Raw genomic sequence first — 19,297 nt, 5'->3', positions numbered from 1 at the left:
TACTTCCCCTAACATGCATGCAGACACTGAAGGTGGAAGAGATCATCAGTAAAATAATTGATTGTGAGTTATACAGTTCTATGGAGACTTTTTTGTTGTGTGTCCAGATCTGCTGTCTGTTGGCTTTCTGAGATCCAGCAAGATCAGGATTTCTTCATGTACCTCTCTAGGGGGATCAGAACTTTTGAAAGGTCCCTTTTGCTATTAAAAGCTGTAGAGATATGCCACAGGATTCTGTTTTAAATGCAGACATTCTTAGCTCTTCTCTGATAGTTTACAGAGCTCTGGTGGCTCAGGCCTGGTCTACACTACGCGTTTAAACCAAATTTAGCAGCGTTAAACTGATTTAACCCTGCACCCATCCACACAACGAAGCCCTTTATAGCGATATAAAGGGCTCTTTAAACTGATTTCTGTACTTCTCCCCGACGAGGAGAGTAGCACTGAAATCGGGATTTCCATGTCGGATTAGGGTTAGTGTGGCTGCAAATTGACGGTATTGGCCTCCGGGCAGTATCCCACAGTGCACCATTGTGACCGCTCTGGAAAGCAATCTGAACTCGGATGTACTGGCCAGGTAGACAGGAAAAGCCCCGCGAACTTTTGAATTTCATTTACTGTTTGCCCAGCATGGAGCTCTGATCAGCATGGGTGGCGATGCAGTCCCAAATCCAAAAAGAGCTTCAGCATGGACCGTACGGGAGATACTGGATCTGATCGCTGTACGGGGAGACAAATTTGTTCTATCAGAGCTCCCTTACAGAAGATGAAATGACAAAGCATTTGAAAAAATCTCCAGGCTATGATACAGAGTCCACATCACAGTGCTGTGTGACAAGTGTAACGGAAAGCCAAAGAATCAAATGGACACTCATGGAGGGAGGGAGGGAGTACTGAGGACTCCAGCTATCCCACAGTCCCCACAGTCTCCAAAAAGCATTTGCATTCTTGGCTGAGCTCCCAATGCCTCAAGGGTCAAAAACATTTTCCTGGGTGTTGCAGGGTATATGTCATCAATTTACACTTTTCCCCCCACCCAAAAGAAAAGGGAAAAAATGTTTCTCCCTTTTTTTCAATGTCACCCTATGTCTACTGCATGCTGCTGGTAGACGGGGTGCTGCAGCGCTGAACACCAGCATCCCCTTCCCGGTGGCAGACAGTACAATATGACTGCTATCCATCATCATCATCATCAGCTCATGAGTGCTCCTGGCTGGCCTTGGTGAGGTCAGCTGGGGGCGCCTGGGTAAAAATGGGAATGACTCCCGGTCATTCCCGGCAGATGGTACAGAACGGCTGGTAACCGTCCTCATCATAGCAACTGGAGGCTGAGCTCTATCAGCGCCCCCTCCTTTCATGTCTAAAGAAAAGATTCTCTACTGCCTGGACTATCAAAGAAGTGGGAGGCTGCGCTTTTCTCCTCCCCCCCCCCCCGCTTTAATGTCCTGCCTAGACTATCATAGCAGCTGGAGGCTTCCTCCCCCTCATTTTATCTCACTAAAAAGTCAGTGTTTCTTATTCCTGCATTCTTTATTACTTCATCACACAAATGGAGAGACGCTGCCACGGTAGCCCAGGAGGGTTGGGGGAGGAGGGAAGCAACGGGTGGGGTTGTTGCAAGGGCACCCCCTAGAATGGCATGCAGCTCATCATTTCTGCGAGATCTCTGGGGCTCTGACACAGAGCGGCTGTGCTCTCTGGTTCTCTAGTAGGCTTGCCTCATATTCTAGGCAGGACTGACTCTATTTTTAGACAAAACATAAAGAAGGGAATGACCCAGGGAGTCATTCCTATTTTTGTCCATGAGCCCCCGGCTGACCTCAGCGAGGCCAGCCAGGAGCACCCATGACAGCAGCAGACGGTACAAAACAACTGATAAGCGTCATCTCATTGCAAATTTACAATGGCAGATGGTGCAATAGGGATGGTAACTGTCTCTGCTACCTTGCAAAGGCAAATGAATGCTGCTGTGTAGCACTGCAGTACCGCGTCTGTCAGCAGCATCCAGTACACATACGGTGACAGTGACAAGGCAAAACGGGCTCCATGGTTGCCATGCTATGGTATCTGCCAGGGCAATCCAGGGAAAAAGGGTGCAAAATGATTGTCTGCCGTTGCTTTCACGGAGGAAGGATTGAATGACGACATTTATCCAGAATCACCCGCGACACTGTTTTTGCATTGGGATCTCAACCCAGAATTCCAATGGGCGGGGGAGACTACAGGAACTATGGGATAGCTACGAGATAGCTACCCACAGTGCAACGCTCCGGAAATCGACACTAGCCTCGGTACATGGACACATACCGCTGAATTAATGTGCTTAGTGTGGCCGCGTGCACTCGACTTTATACAATCTGTTTTACAAAACCGGTTTATGTAAAATTGGAATAATCCCGTAGTGTAGACATACCCTAAGACTCTGGAGGGGGGGAATGTTACTTCACATCTTAGAATGCTAACCCTCCCACTTCAAAGTTGAAAACATATTTTGCAGAGAGTTTAGGCATTACTTTACCAGACCTCTTGAACAAGAAGGTATTTCTGCCTATTCCAGAAAATCTAAACCTTTCTCCTCAGAGTGGATTCTTTCCTGTGCCATCTGTTAAGCTCCAGTGAGGTAGAGCCTTAAAGGCAAATTTTTTGGAAGGGATGGGGAATGAGGAGGTACATGGGGCAGAATTGGTCATTTTTAAGGCCAATTACAAGGCCAAACCCTTCTTTTCAGCATCCATATTTAACTATAAGGGTTTCAGACCAGAATGGAATTGGCTCTAGGGGAAGGATCTCAGGCTGATTTTATCCCAGTGGATCAGTTTTACTAAGGATCACAGTGGGCCTTGTTCGGTATCTCATAGAGTTACTTTCTATGATTTCTCACTTTGCCTTCGAGGCATTTGAATCCATAGAATTGAAGTTTCTATGTAGTCTTCCTTGCTGTGATAATGGCCACCAGTAGGGTGATTTCAATACCTTCTAGATTGTTACTTTATATGCTGTTCCACAGATATAGGGTTCTTTGCACCTTCCCTAGTTTTCTTCCCACAATGCTTTTGCCTTTTCACATCATTCAAGATATTTTCTTGCCCAGTTTTTGTCAGCAATGTAGGACTAGGAAAGGGGACATTTGGCATACCCTGTGTCTATGGAGCACTCTTAAGGCTTGCGTTGAAAACAGAACCCTTTAGAAAGCTGACTTTCTTTGGGCCTGAGCCAATTCCCATTAAAATCAATCGGTGTCCTTGGTTCCCATAAACTTTAGAGGGCACTGGATTGGGCCCTTTGTTCTTTTCAAGGGCCCCAAGCAGGGACTGCCATTGCAAAGTAGATCAGGAATCATACAGAATACCAGAAGTGCCTTGTGTGCTAGGATCAGAGCAGATTCTACCCAAGTTGTTACCTTTTTTCAGGTAGAAGGAGGTGAAGCCTAAGTAGATGATCTATGTCATGTGGCTTTCTGGTGATCTTTTCACACTTTTCAGAAGCATTGCCAACTGAAGGGTCTGGTTTTGACCCGCACAACTTTGTTCAGAGGGTACTCAGAGTGACTTTTCCCTGAGAGGATCCAGATGTGTTCTTGGAGAGAAGTGAATAGGATCGTAATGGGTGTTTTCCAATTCCTTCCACTTCCTCTAGAGAAACGGAGAATGAGCTGCAAGGCTGGGGAAGGGGAGTGGAAATGCTTCAGCTTGGTTGGTTGGGTTTCCTGCTTGTTGCTGCCAGGGAAAGGAGAATCTTGTGTTGGTCAACAGTTATAAAAAAACAAAACGAACAGGTAAGAGGAAAACTTGTTTGTTCTGGCCTCACTCCCTCACTTCACTCTCTTTTCCTTCTTGTATGCTTGTGTAATTTGAACATTACAGCCAAATTCTCAGCTAGTGTATATAGGCATAGCTCTATTGGAAGAAACAGAACACTGATTTACACCAGCTGAGAATTTGGCCCCCTACAGGTATAGGAATTTTCTTGTTTAAAACATGCTGCATGATCTTTTCCACTTCAAATTTTAGGATATGTCTTAGGAAGGTGGAAGAAGTACTGTATACATTTTGCAAAAGTGCAGGAAGAGACCTGTAGGAGCCATTCACACACATATTCCAAGTGGCTATGTGGAAGAACCTGGTATAGTGTAAAGCTGCCTATAGAGAGCCTTCATTTGCACTTACTCAGTAGCTTTCCGTAGTTCTCACTGACCTTCTATTGAGCAATAATAATGCTTTTTCACAATGAGCTGTCATCACAAATGGGCTTTTCTCCTTTATTTTCAACACAGTTCCAGATGGATTGGTTCTATTCTTCTTTTGTAGCATCCTGGGGAAAGAAAACAATTATTTTTTTTCCTTCAGTAAACATTATTACGGCCATTGCAAGAAAAAACCCACCCATTAGTAGCTGAATTTTCCATATGTCCCTCTTACCATATCACTACCATGAGATACAGTAAAGCATTTTGTTCATACTCCTTCCTGTTATGTTGTTAAGTTGCTTTTGAAGACTCCAGTGCCATAAGGCAGTTTATTCATGTTTTCTAATTATAGTTCTGTAGGGAGGGAGGATTTTGCGGGGGAAGGAGTGAAGATAGAGAATGATTCTCCTCATGGTGCCATGTGAAGGGAGCCAGTCTGCCAAGATCCAGACTGTGCCCCTTGTTCCATCACCCTAGTGAGTGTGTTTATTGGCACCAGCAGTGGAGGAGGTGGAGGCAGCAGCTTGTCAGGCATCAGAAATGGCACATCACCCACGTGGACAGTAGGTTGTGCTGAGGCACTTCTGTAGACCATTTCTCATGAGTTCAGTTCACTTCCTATTCAAGCAGAGGCTACCTCTTTCTAACAGACTACTCTAAAAAGGACATATTACATACTATGATTATTTTTTTGCATTATATAGTAATGAAATAGGGAATCCCAGTGACCATATTTGGAATTCCTGGCCTTTGTGTGTAGAGAGAGAGAAAGAGAGTCTGTTCCCACATCTGGACATGCACATGCATTTTTAATATGTGAAGAGTCTTGCAGATGATCCACAAGGGGAACAAAGATACGTGCACCAGTAGTACATACGTACAAAGAAGTCTGACTAGGGTGTAAAAAGTGCATTCCTATCTAATGCAACTTTCTCAAAACAAACAATATATACTTAGAAAGCTGGGTCTGAAATTAAGTGAAAATAATGCATATATGCTGCTGAAGTGTGTGAGCAAATGGTAAAGCATTCTGTTTATAGAGAGAATACTCTTATCATCTTCAGCTACAACATCATCCTCTAGGAACAGCTCCAACTCAATGAAATAATTTTGGGGAAAAAAGGTGCAGTGGCAGTTCTTAGAATGATGTTCCTATGGGTGCTCCACTCGTAAGTGTGGCAGCCCCTCCTGCTCCTGGGATCAGAGATCTTCTTCAGCAGTGCCTGTTGGACTTCACATGCCCCTCCCACACTGTTAGTGGGACGTATATATAGTGCTATGCAGTCGAACCGCCCACAGTTTCATCTCTATCTCCCAGCCCAGCTCTAGCCATTTCGCTACCCCAAGCCCAGCAGCATGCCGCGGGGGGCGCTTTGCCGTTCGCCAGTCCCGCGGCTCTCGTGGACCTCCCACAGACGTGCCTGCGGAGGATCCGCTGGTCCCACGGCTCCGGTGGACCTCCCACAGGCATGCCTGCGGATGCTCCACTGGAGCTGCAGGATCAGCGGACCCTCTGCAGGCACGTCTGCGGGAGGTCCACCAGAGCCATGGGACCAGCGGACCCTCCGCAGGCACGCCTGCGGGAGGTCCACTGGAGCCCCCTGCCGCCCTCCTGGCGACTGGCAGAGTGCCCCCCACAGCATGCTGCCCCAAGCATGCGCTTGGCATGCTGGGGCCTGGAGCCGCCCCTGCTTATTGCCTTTTGTCTGGGATGGAATCTACAGCAGAGCCTGCTTCTCCTATTTCCTTCACTAGATAGTGCCACACCTGTTAGTGTACTGTAGTTAGTATTTTCTTCTTATCCTTTCTTTCTTGTATCTAAAAAAAATATTTTTTTGTTTCAAGTTTACCTTCACAGTTATTTCATAGTTTAGGTTTCCATTTCCTCACTTCCCGCCCTTTCCTACTGGGAAGCTTTTCCCCTTCACCTTTGTGCCCAAAACCCTTGGGTTTAAGAGGTGCTTTTCTTGTGAGGCCACCTGCTCAGTAATGGATGGACATCTGCAATACATTCGCTGTTTGGAAGAGGGACATGTCCCACAAAAGTGTTCCCACTGCCTTGGCCTGAAAGCCAGAGCCAGAAAGACCAGGACATTAGGTTAAAACTTCTACTCATGGAGAAATTGCTGCAACTGGCATCAGATTTGGGCCCAGACTTTTCCCCGGAGAGGCCCTCACTCTCTGCCAGGTTGTTTGCTGATACTCACTCCCATGTCCCTCGAAAAGGAAGTCTTTTGTTTTTCACTCAGATGAAAAGAAATGGGCTCCCTCCTCACACCTTGAGGCACATCCTCCCCAACAAGGTTTTTGCCTCAACATTGTTTGGCAGGGGACACAGTTCCAGGGCCCATCTGAGTACCTCTGGTACTGATGCAAAGAAATGGTCTAAAGACCCTAACTGAGCAGACCTACAGCCCTTGGCACTATTTCCCAGCACTGGGGAATGAGACAGGCCGACTTCAGGAGCTATAGCACCAACAAAAATGATGGCACTGGCATCCTTTCGGACACCAACAAGACAGTCAATACCGAGCATGCCCTTGGCACCATTGAAATCAACTGCACTGGTCAAGGCACCAGCCAAGTCACCAGCATCGGCCAAATCATTGGTGCCATCTATGGACACTTTAAGGGAATACTGTCTTTCTTCGGCCTTGAGTCACACCGGCACTAATGATGCTTTTTCCTCCTCCACAAGACTTTATATACCCTAAAGACCTGCTGATATCTGACACTCCTGAGTCTCCACTCCTTTGACCTCCTCCCACTTCTGCCTTCCTCTCTGGATTCACAACACTTCTACCTTTCTCTGCCAAGGATGGCACTTCCCTTCCGCCATGATGAGGAGGAGGAAGAGGAGGGCTCAATTGCTCCCTTTTTTACCAGGGAAATCACACCTGCTCATCCTCGTTATCCACAATTCACATCTAGTCCACAATCTTGGCATGGACCACTGTGGATGCAGCCACATGTTCCACTCCCTCCATACTGGCCATACTGGGATTTTTGGGCTGTGTGCAAGCCACAGTTTGGGAACCCTCCTAAAAAGCAAAGCCTGAGACCTACAGCTCTCCCTTCACCATCAGTCTCTTGCCCTCTGGAGGTTGAAACCATGCTGGTACCAACTGAAGCGGAAGAACAGGAGGAGGAGGAGGCCACGCCAACACTACATTTTTCCTTGTCCTCTCCTGACGAGGTTATTATGCCTCAACCTTCTACATCTGCCAACAACTTCAGAAATTTTTCAGGACTTATTCCACAGGATTGCAGACTCGCTGGAGATCCCTTTGGAGGAAGTCGAGGTTCAGCAGCATAAGCTGCTTGATATGTTTCACACATCCTCTTTCTCCAGGATCACACTACCGATCAATTAGGTTCTTCTTCACCCTGTGAAGATGCTCTAGCAGACCCTGGCATCCATTCCTCCGACCTGCAAACACACCAACAAAAAATATTATGTTCTGGTGAAGGATATGGAATTTCTATTCTCACACCCCACCCCAAATTCTTTGGTAGTCAGTGCTGTGCAAGAGAAAGGCCATCAATATCAATCCCATTCTAGTCATCCAGACAGGGATTGGAAACACCTAAACTTATTTGGACTCAAAGCATATTTGTCAACCATGCTCCAGTTTTGATTCTCTATCTATGAAGCTCTCATGGCTAAATACAATTACCTAAACTACGCTAAGGAAGAGCAATTCCAGTTCTTAATGTCGGAAGGACGCCTTCTAACCCGTACAACCCTACAAGCATTGTTAGACTCTGCAGACACTGCTGCCTAATCCATTGCGATTGCTGTGGTAATGAGGCATGCATCATGGCTTCACCTCTCAAGTTTTCCTAAGGAGGTACAAACCACAGTAGAGGACTTACCTTTTGAGGGCCAGAAACGATTCTCGGAATGCATGGAGGATTCTCTGCCCTCCCTTAAAGACTCCCGAGCTACACTCTGACCTCTCGGCATTTATACAACACCACCAAAGAGACACTCAGAGAAATATCATCTCTCCCCGGAATCCTGACCACGCAGTACACCCCTCAACAGCACTGTGACACCTAGCACAAAGACAAAGGCCTCCTACTAAACATAGACAGCCCACTCCTCAAGGGGCTACCTGTTACACACCTCCACTGAAGCAACAATTGTGAAGCTGTGGTCAAGTCCCTAAGAAGCCTGGCCCTCTTCTGGTCATTCCCACCATCTTCAATATTCCACCAGTTTGGTAATCAACTAACTCAGTTTTTCCCATCTTGGAAATTAATCACGTCGGACAAGTTGGTTCTAGAGGTAATCAGGGAAGGATACTCCATCCTTTTTCTATCCATCCTGCCCCGCCACCCCGTACGCTATCCCTCTTCAGGGACCCTCTCATGATTCCATTCTGTGGGGGGAAATAAATCATCTGCAACTGGGACCCATAGAACTGGTCCCTTCCCAGCACGTGGGACAGGGTTTCTACTCACACTATTTTCTGATCCAGAAGAAATCTGGCAGCTGGTGACCCATCCTAGATCTTCTCAATCTAAACAAGTTCATCAAACTGCAATGCTTCAAGATGGTTACCCTCTCCACTATTATCCTAGCACTGGAACAGAGGCACTAGTTCTTGGCCCTCAATCTCCAAGACGTATACTTTCATATTCATATTTCATATTCACAGCATCTTGGGTGTTCTCCAAGGTCCTTGCTACTTACTTAAGGAAACAAGGAAACATCTTTCCATACGTGGATGATTATCTCCTCAAGGCCTCATCCGAGACCGACATTCTCTGAGCTGTCCACGTAACAATTGGCCTGTTCATGAAGCTAGGCCTCCTTGTGAACTTAGAAGTCCACTTTAATGCTGGTGCAATAACTGGAATTCATCAGCTCACAGTTGGCGATGCCACACAAGCCAGAGCCTTCCTACCACCTCACAGTTTCTTGGCTACTGTAGATCTGGTATCCAATGGATGGGTCTGACCCCAGATCTCTGCCAGAACATGCCTGCAACTTCTAGGCTACATAGCAGTGGCAAATTTCAGGGTCAGGCACTCAAGACTCCATGTGTGATCTCTTCGGGCATGGCTCCATAGAGTATATCTCCCCCACAAACACAACCTCCAGAAGTTCTTATCATGCCAATGAGAGTCAAGGACTCACTACTTTGGTGGACACTGCCCAACAACATCTGTGTCAGAGTTTCTTTTCTCCAACCACCACCAACCATGATCCTAACAACTGATGCCTCCCTAACTGGTTGGGGAGCGCATCTCCACAATCACAGAGAGCAGGGCAGATGGTCATTAACCAATCTACCCTACACATCAATCTCCTAGAGTAGTCTGCCAGGCCTGATGATATTTCCTCCCTGTACTCAATCAGTGTACCATCAGAGTCATGACAGACAACCTCGCCTGCATGTATTACATCGACAGTCAAGGAAAAGCAAGGTCCCACTCTTTATGCTCAGATGCATTCAAATCATAGAATTGGTGTATTCAACACAATATCGCCATGTGAGCAGCGTACTTCCTTGGACACCAGAACACCACCACAGGTGCACTGAGCAGGAGATTCTCACACGATCATGAGTGGGAACGGGATATGTGAACACTTCAGCCCATCTTTAACTGATGGAGATATCCCACCATAGAGCTCTTTGCCATACAACACAACTCCCGCTGTCCTCAATTTTGTTCCAGAGTGGGACGGGGACATGGATTTCTAGGAGACACATTCCTCATAACATTGGATGCACATCTTCTTTATGCCTTCCTTCCCTTTCCCCTCTTATTCTGAGTACTTTGCAAGATATATAGGAGGACCAAGCTCATGTCATACTTACAGCTCCAACAGGGCCATGACAGGTCTGGATACTTACCTCCTCCACATGATGATATACCAATTGATCTCTCTCCATCCAACATGCCTGTCACAGGACACATCCTCCATCCCAATCCAAAGATATCCTATCTCAAAGCCTGGCTCCTCCATGGTTCCGGGATTTGGAAGTAACCTGTTCAGAGACAGTCAAACAAATGCTTTTAAATAGTAGGCAGGACACAACTAGTCACATATATGTTCACCAAAGGACTAGATTTTAATGCTGGTGAGCCTCCCACAAGTTGACACAGCACATGCTCTGTCATAAACAGATAGCTAAGGGTTAATGTCTCTTTCACCTGAAGCACCTGACCAGAGGACCAATCAGGAAACCGGATTTTTTCAACTCTGGGTGGAGGGAAGTTTGTGTCTGAGTCTTTGTCTGTCTGCCTGTTTTTCTCTGAGCTTTGGAGAAGTAGTTCTGCTTTCTAATCTTCCATTTCTAAGTGTAAGGACAAAGAGATCAGATAGTAAGTTATATGGTTTCTTTTCTTTGGTATTTGCATGAATATAAGTGCTGGAGTGCTTTGATTTGTATTCTTTTTGAATAAGGCTGTTTATTCAATATTCTTTTAAGCAATCGACCCTGTATTTTGTCACCTTAATACAGAGAGACCATTTGTATGTATTTTTTCTTTCTTTTTATATAAAACTTTCTTTTTAAGACCTGTTGGAGTTTTCTTTACTGGGAAATTTCAGGGAAATTGACTCTGTACTCACCAGGGAATTGGTGGGAGGAAGAAATCAAGGGGAGATCTGTGTGTGTTGGATTTGCTAGCCTGATCTTGCATTCCCTCTGGGTGAAGAGGAAAGTGCTTTTTGTTTCCAGGGCTGGGAACGGAGAGGGGGAGTCACTCTGTTTGGATTCACAGAGCTTGTGTCTGTGTATCTCTCCAGGAGCACCTGGAGGGGGGAAGGGAAAAAGGATTATTTCCCTTTGTTGTGAAACTCAAGGGATTTGGGTCTTGGGGGTCCCCAGGGAAGGTTTTTCAGGGGGACCAGAGTGCCCCAAAACACTCTAATTTTTTGGGTGGTGGCAGCAAGTACCAGGTCCAAGCTGGTAACTAAGCTTGGAGGTTTTTATGCTAACCCCCATATTTTGGACGCTAAGGTCCAAATCTGGGACTAAGGTTATGATATGCTCCCCTACCACTTATCCTGGAATACATGCCAGACCTTAAACAATCAGATCTATCCACCAGCTCCATTTAGGTACACTTGGTGACAATCATTACTTTTCACTGCCACATAGATGGTAATCCTGTCTTCACACATCTGCTCACCAAACACCTCTGAAGGGTTTCTATAACTTTTATCCCCACATAGGAAACCCGACCCCTGCCTGGCATCTTGTCCTTGTCCCCCATATGAACCAATGTTAACCTATTCTTATGTGCATCTATCAGTGAAAATGACCTTCCTTGTCACCATTACTTCTGCCTGACAAGTTGGTGAAATTACGGCCCTTATGGCATGTCCACCTGTGGCGGGGCGATGACTCACTGCTGTGGTGCCCCCTGCTGGTTGTCCAGGGAATTAGCTCTCCAGCCTCCATAGCTCCCTCTGCAGGCTGATGTCTTGCCTGTGACTGGTTCCATGTTCTTCCCAGACCTCGGTGCCCTTTGCCCAGGGGTTCTGCCTATCACAGTACCCCCTCACTCTGGGTTTCCCCTCCTAGGGGAACTCCCAACCCCCTATCCCCACCTTGCCTCAGTGGCTACTGCCAGTCATCATCTAGCCCCCAGCTCTCAGGCAGCCAGGTCCTTCTCTCTCAAAAGGCTAGAGAGAGAATGTCTTCAGCCTCTGGCCCTCAGCCCTCTTCTAGGGCCAGCCATCGCCTGATTGGGGTGTGGCCCCAGCTGTGGCTGCTTCTCCAATCAGCCCAGCTTTTTCCAGCCACAGCCGACTCCAGGGCTGCTTTAACCCCTTCAGGGCCGGAGCGGGGTGACCACCTCACTATACCACCATACACACTATTCTACAAGGAGAAAGTTACACTATGCCCACACCCGAGATTTCTACCTAAGGTTCCAATATCTATCCATCTCAACCAACCTATACACCTTCCTTGCTTCTTCCCGAAGCCTCACAGTAATCAACAGGAGGCAGCTCTACACAGACTGGACGTGAGACGAGCATTAGTGTTTTACTTGGACAGGACTAAACCTTTCCGAAAATCACCATGATTATTCCTCTCCACCACCAAAAGAGCTAGAGGCACAGCCATATCTAAGCAGCGCCTTTCAAAATGGATTTCGCAGTGTATGCCTTTATCTTATGAACTCCACAATAGACAACATCCTACCACAATCAGAGCACATTCCACACATTCATTATCCACCTCGATAGCCTTTCTCAATAATGTCCCCATTGCTGAAATTTGCGAAGCAGCTACATGGACATCAACAAACACTTTTGCCCATCACTATGCTATTACGCACGATGCCACAGCAGACATTTTCTAGGGTGTGCAGTCCTATCATTAACAGTAAATGTTGCTCTGAAGCCCCTGCTTTCCAATTAGGGGCTCTGCTTTCTAGTCACTTATAAGTGGAACACCCACAGGGACATCACTCCAAGAAGAAGAGAAGGTTACTTAACCTGTGCAGTAACTGAAGTTCTTCGAAATGTGTGTCCCTGTAGGTGCTCCATTACTTGTTCTCCTCCTCTCTGCTTTGGAGCCAAAAAAAATATGCTCTGTGGCAGAGAAGGAAGTGGGGGTGATCAGACCGCACAGCACTATAAATATGTCCTGCTCATAGCATGAGGGGCTGTGTATGTGCATGTGCGGTCTGATGGGCGCTGCTGATGAAGATCTCCGAACCCAGGCGCAGGGGATACTGCCACGCCTACAAGTGGAGCACTCATAGGAACACACATCTTGAGGAACCTCAGTTACTATACAGGGTGAGTAACATTCTCAGTTGATCGGTTTTCTATGGCTAGAAGTTGGAGTGGAAGAGCAAGTGCTCCAGGGTCGATGTATGTAATTCATGTAATTATTAATCTATTTTTTAAAAAGAAGTGACTGAATAAATTACATCATTTAAAAGTGTATGGATAAAATTTTATATCACTGATATTTTCTGGAGGGAAAAACTAGCAGTGACAACATATTTTTGGTGTAGCCTATTTAATTTTTAATAGATTAAGAGGCAGATTGTGCTATTAATGCTGAGACTTGGTGGGCAGTCCAGAGAAGCATCGTACTACTAGGAGCTGAGAGAGGCATTGTTCAGGTACTCCCAGAGCTCCTTAGTGCACAGTGTGAGTACACCCTCATGCCACACCTCAACAGGGTGCAGAGTGCACTCCCCTTTGTGGCTGTCTAGCTCTGATAGTTGGTATGAAGGGAGGATGGGCCATATCCTTGCCTCATCCCCTTGCCTTTTGGAACGGCTTGCACCTCATGGAACAATAGAAGGATGGTTCCTGTCCTTCCCTCTCCCTACATATCTGTGCAGAGGCAAGCCATGCATGGTTTGTCCCCTAGATACCAGATTCCTCCTTTTCAATGGAATGGCGGTTGCACTAGTCTAAGGGCCTAATCCAAATCTCTTTGAGGTGAATGGAAAGACTCCCATGGACTTCAATGAACTTTAAATCAGAGAAGTGTTTGGCCCTCAGTATTCAGTTACTCATAATATGTTGCTCTTTCATACTGTGCATAAAATTAGTGTGTCGGTTAATTTGTATAGAATCTGATTTTTACAGAAATTCCTAAAATATCTTCCAAAATGTTTGTATTGGTTTGGGGCTACACTGACTTGTGCACAACTCACTTTCTAATTTAATACAAACAAACAAAACAAGAAGTTTCACTTAAATTTACCACACATTCCTCTTTCAGTCCAGAAAAGCATAATCAAAGAATCAACAGCTACACTGAAAACATGTGGCTGTGTAAAGGTTGGAGACTTATGAAATATAAATTGACAGGAGTGGAGCTATTTGACACTAACAGTCAGCTTCTAAGATGTTTTACTAGAGTATTGCTATTGGAGCATTTTAAAGAATATTCTCCTATCTCTACTTTTAATAAACAAATTAATTTTTTTCAGAATGACTGGAATAAATATTACACTGGCTGAATCAGTGGATCAAAGACATACTGAACCATGTCCTGCACTGCTCATTCTGGCAAAACTCTCACTGATTGTAATGGAAGTTTTGTCTGAGCGATTAGTACAGAATCAAGCCAGTTGTATTGCTTTAAAATACTTTTAAAGTGCTTTTTGTGATGCCTGAATCAGTATTTCCTCAGAGTAAAATGCTTGATTGGACCTTCACTTGTCTCTCTGCTCTGCTTTTATTTTAATCATATGTGATAGCCTTGACGGCATCTCTGCTTGTTATAAGGTTGTCTCATAGACTACTCTAGTTCTGGATTATATGGATCTGCCATACGAAGCAAAAGTGAATGGATCAATACTGGATGAACTATGAGATACTTCCTACTTCTCATTAGCAGACTCCCCTGTTGCATCCTGCAAATAGAGATATCCTTAGAGCATCATAATCACTTATTACTAAGCAATAAAATAAAAAAATCTAAATTAATTAAATAGCAAAATTGAAGTTCTTTTAAATTAATATCCCCCCCATATCATTCTAAAATGTCACAGTACTACATTTAAAATGAAACTGCCTAAAAGCAGTTAGTTACTTTAACCTTATCTGACAATTCCTTCATGCAGAGCAGTTAGTTTTGGAATTTTCAACCAGTCTAATGATCATACCTGTCAACCCTGTATCATGCAGAAAGACCATGGGGATTATAAGAATGATCTATGATTTAGGAATAATGAAATAATTACTGCCGTGATGCAAGAAAATGGACTGGAGGGCCCATTAATATTCAAGTGATGCTATGGATTTCCTGCAATCACTGTGGGAATTTTGCATAGCAGTAAATGTCAGGATCACACCCTGTGCTTTTAACATATATGTTGCCAGATAGAAATCAATCTGAAATTAAAATTCGCTTGTATATGTACAATGTTCCTTCTAATTTTTTCCACCCATGGGTGAAATGAATTTTGTTATGTGTACCAATATCAAAGTGATGTGTGGCTGTGTGCCACCAGTAGAAAGAAAAAATCTAGATATAATATATATTTTTTAAAAGTTACCATAGGGATAATTACTCCAGCCAGGATAGGTTAGGCATTTTAGAACTCACTGCTCAAAGAATTAAATTTAAGCATAAGAGAGAAATAAAAATTATGAAATGCATACACTAATCAAAAAAATAAAATAGCACTCTGAAAGAATAAAATTACAGAAAATATATGTGCATTGCAGGAAGTATCAAGTAACGACAACAACAATAATACAAGTATGTGTCAGGAGGTGAGTGTGAAAGACTGTGTGTATGTGTGTGAGACACAGAAAAAGTGTGTGTGTGTGAGACAGAGACACACACGTGCGCATCTCTCCCCTCTCTAGCCCTGGCCTGGGAAGACACGCCTGCCACAGTCCCGGCCAGAGCTGAGGCCAGGGAAGAGAGGCGCTTCTTCCGTTCCCGCCGTAGTCCTGGCCGGGGGAGAGAGGCATCTTTCTCCCCCTCACTCTGCACACCCCAACCTCCCCCAACCCCCCATCACCTCACCCCACTGCGCTCACCCTCCACATTCTCTCCACTCACTTGTGTGCACACCTGTGTCGCTGCTGCTTGGCCCTTGATGGCCTTGTGAGGCTGCGCAGGTGCACACCTGAGAGGAAATACAGTGTATGTAGATTGTTGAATCTGGAGTGATCAGAGGCGGGTGTATTACATTTCAGGAACTTGGATTGTTATTGGACACTTGTCAACATTTCTGAATAGAGCTGACCGTGTTTGGCCACCAAACATTTTTCTTCACAGTGTGACAATTGAATCTCATAAATTAGATGGAAAAGACTTAGTAGGTCATCTTGCATGTCTTCTACCAATGTTGGATTGTTCCTTATACACCTCTACCCCATTATAACGCCACCTGATAGAACACAAATTAGATATAATGCAGTAAAGCAGTACTCCGGGGTGGCGGGGCTGCATGCTCCAGCGGATCAAGTCAAGTTTGATATAACATGGTTTCACCTATAACGTGGTAAGATTTTTTGGCTCCTGAGGACAGTGTTATATTGAAGTAGAGGTGTAGTTTGTTCTCACGTGTTTTGTCTGGTATCATGTAAAATGTCTCAGGTAGTAGGGTTGCCACTACTTCCCTTCGAAGATTGTTCTGGAGTTTAACCAACTGCATTGTTAAGAAATATTTTCTGATCCTAAGTTTTCCCTTGCTCGATTTCATCCTATTACGTGTCGTTATGCCTCTTTGGTCAACCCAAAACAATTCCTCTCCATGCTTCATGCTTCAAATACAATACAGTTAACATCCTCTGTTTTATTATTGTTTAATTATTATTATTATTATTATTATTATTATTATTTATTTATTTGTATGCTCCTAGGAGCCCCAGCCATGAATCAGGGCTCATTGTACTAGGAATTGCACAAACACAGAACAAAGAGACAATCTATGCCCTGAAGAATTTACAATCTCAGCAAATTATTTAATTTACTTATTTTTTAATTTTTTAAATTTATACAATACACCTACCTTTACCTTAATCTATTCAAATGTTATAAAAACAATTTCTAAAAAGCAAAATATTACTCTTTTACTCATTCTTTTCATAACACCAGCTTTTTTCCTAATTTAAGGTTTTAATCACTTTAATAATTTGTGCTGCTCCTAATTCCCTCCAGTTTGTTATCATCTTTCTGATACTGATGTGTGCAAATCTATGTGCAGTCTGACTAGGGCTGTATAGAGAAGGACTACCATATATCTAATCGGCTTGTGATGGGATGCCTCTTTGGATACAGCTCATAATTGATTTGGGTTCTGATTTCCTTCCACTGTATTGCATTGCAAGCTCTAATGTAATATGCTGTCCCTTACTACTCCTAGGCTTTTTAAAGTTATTATGTATCTGGTTTTCCATTGCCTTGCATCTTCTATGATCACACCTGTGCAAAGTGGGTGTAAAATACTACTATTCTGATTTGGACTCATTTTTTCACAGGTCTAACTGGTTACACAAGGTTTAAGGCAATGGAGAACCAGGCCCTATTTCTTTTCATTTCTTTTCCTTCCATTTAACATCCTATTCAACAAGATGTTTGAGCAATAATGATCAAGGTATTTCTTCTCTTTAGAATTGGAAACAAGAAGATTAAGAAGACCAAACACAGATATAGTTCTGGTGTTTGTCCTGATAACTGGAGTTATTGTTTGTGTTGGTGTGATCTTTGCATTAATCTTCATAATTCTTCACTGGTAGGTGGACAGTGTACAAATGTGATTTTTGTGTTCTTTGATCAGAGTATAGTACTACTAACTGCAAACCTGACACTCAGATGAGATAATTTAATTTTTCTACACTGGGATATTTATGTTGCTATTGGTCAGTGTATCTGACAGTGTCTCTTTTTACTAGAGTAGCTTCAAAAGAAGTAATCTGCAAAGCAGTACCATAGATTATTGATATGAAGAGACATGATATAGCACATTCTGTGTAAGGGAATGTGAATGTAAATCTACTTAAATTTACATTTTTGTTCAATTATTATTTCCATATCAGGGCAGCTGTAAAAGCATTCTGGACATCAAAAGTTGGTAAGAGCTCCAAAGAAGAACAATCAAGCTCTCAAGGTTCAATGAGAACCATAGAAGAAGCACCAGGATCAGGATCTGTATTGGCATCAGGATCAAGATTAGCATCAGGATCAAGATTAGCATCAGGATCTGGATTAGCCTCAGCAACAATGTCAGTACCAACATCATCACATATAGATACTACTGGACAAGAACAGGAGTCTTTCCATGAATGGAACAATGAAGAAGAGAATTAGAAAGAAAAATAAGACTAGACTAAATTAAAAGATTATCTGAAAAGAGATTATAATAAAGCATGTTTAAAATACTCACATTACTGGTTTTAAGATTTTTTTTTAACATACATTGGGTATATAGAGCTGAACCTTAAAGATGGTGTGGTAAAAATACTAGACCCTGCTGCCCTGCACCAAAGGGCCATGCTATTGACTCTGGCCGCTAGACCACACTGTCCTGTATTGAAAGGCAGCACTATTAACTCTAGCTGCTAGGCCACGCTGCCCTTGGGCACCAGGGCTTTTAACTTTTTACTGGTCCTTAGACCCCTGGGTGGCGAGATCAGAGACAGACAAGTGGACCATATCCCCCCACAATCCTTCTTTTGGGCCAGGGTGTGCATACACCACCACAAAGGCCCTTTAAAAATTTGTCCCCAAAATAATTAAAATAAACGTTATGACCAAATTCCTTGGATAAGTGAAATCTCTGAAAAGGGACCCTTGGAAATAACAGTTTTGGTATTTTACATCATAGTGACTTAAAAAAAAAAGACTCATTTCAGATACTCAAGAATGGACAAAATTGGTTCTCAATAAACAGTATATTGTTTAAAAACAGAAACACAAGAAAAGTATATACAGAACATGGCATTTGCAAACTACTGGACAAAGCTACATAGCCATATAGATGCAGATCCAGGAAATTTACACTCAACTGGTGAAGAGCTTGTATATTGTGAAAAATGATGATCTTTGGGTTTTATTCTTCTTCCTTAATTTTTGGCATTCTAAAACCTCTCACAATACCCGCCGTCCCAAGAAAATTAAATGCAAAAGTCCAGCATTAAATATGAAACAGTACCTAGCTGCTCCATACTTAGAGTTGCAACTCACTTTCTGTTACAACTCTAAAGTTATGAGATCACAAGCACTCAAAAGTCAGGAAACTTCAAAAGTTAAGGTTGCTCTGGCAAAGTTCCTACATTCTTACACCCTGTATTATTTTATTATCTTCTTTACCCTGCTAGATGTAAACCTTAATGTATTACTTTTTCTATTAGTCCACATTATAAAATACATAAAATGCAACATAGCCTTTTAAATATAGCCATAGCAACCTTTTAATTTTTTGAATTTCCTTAGTTTTGATCCCACAACCTGAACATTGCACTACTTTTTTTTCACTATGGCAGATAAGCTGAAGGATATCCAGAAATAAAGGTTTGTCTTGCTCTTCTTAAAAGGAGAAAATAATGTTTAAAGGTCAAAAATCTGATCAAACTCTTTATTTCTAAGTTAGAAAGATTCTCCCTCTCTCTCTTTCTAAACATGTCTTACAATGAATCCTGTGGCACCTTAT

The 19,297-nt window shown here is 43.6% G+C and overlaps 1 protein-coding gene across 1 annotated transcript in view; it reads left to right on the top strand.

Moving 5' to 3' along the window:
- The window catches only part of SPACA1 (sperm acrosome associated 1), a 34,541-nt gene that overhangs the window by 13,345 nt on the left and 1,899 nt on the right, over positions 1-19,297 (top strand). Inside the window, exons 6-7 of the mRNA XM_050949332.1 lie at positions 17,260-17,380; positions 17,685-19,158. Of these exons, the coding sequence (XP_050805289.1) occupies positions 17,260-17,380; positions 17,685-17,955 (392 nt within the window). The 3' untranslated portion in view covers positions 17,956-19,158. The remainder of the gene's footprint in view (positions 1-17,259; positions 17,381-17,684; positions 19,159-19,297) is intronic.

Source organism: Gopherus flavomarginatus, chromosome 4, assembly GCF_025201925.1.
Source record: "Gopherus flavomarginatus isolate rGopFla2 chromosome 4, rGopFla2.mat.asm, whole genome shotgun sequence".
Taxonomy (NCBI): Eukaryota; Metazoa; Chordata; order Testudines; family Testudinidae; genus Gopherus; species Gopherus flavomarginatus.
Note: the sequence above shows the minus strand (reverse complement) of the source record. Positions and strands in the feature narration are given on the sequence as shown.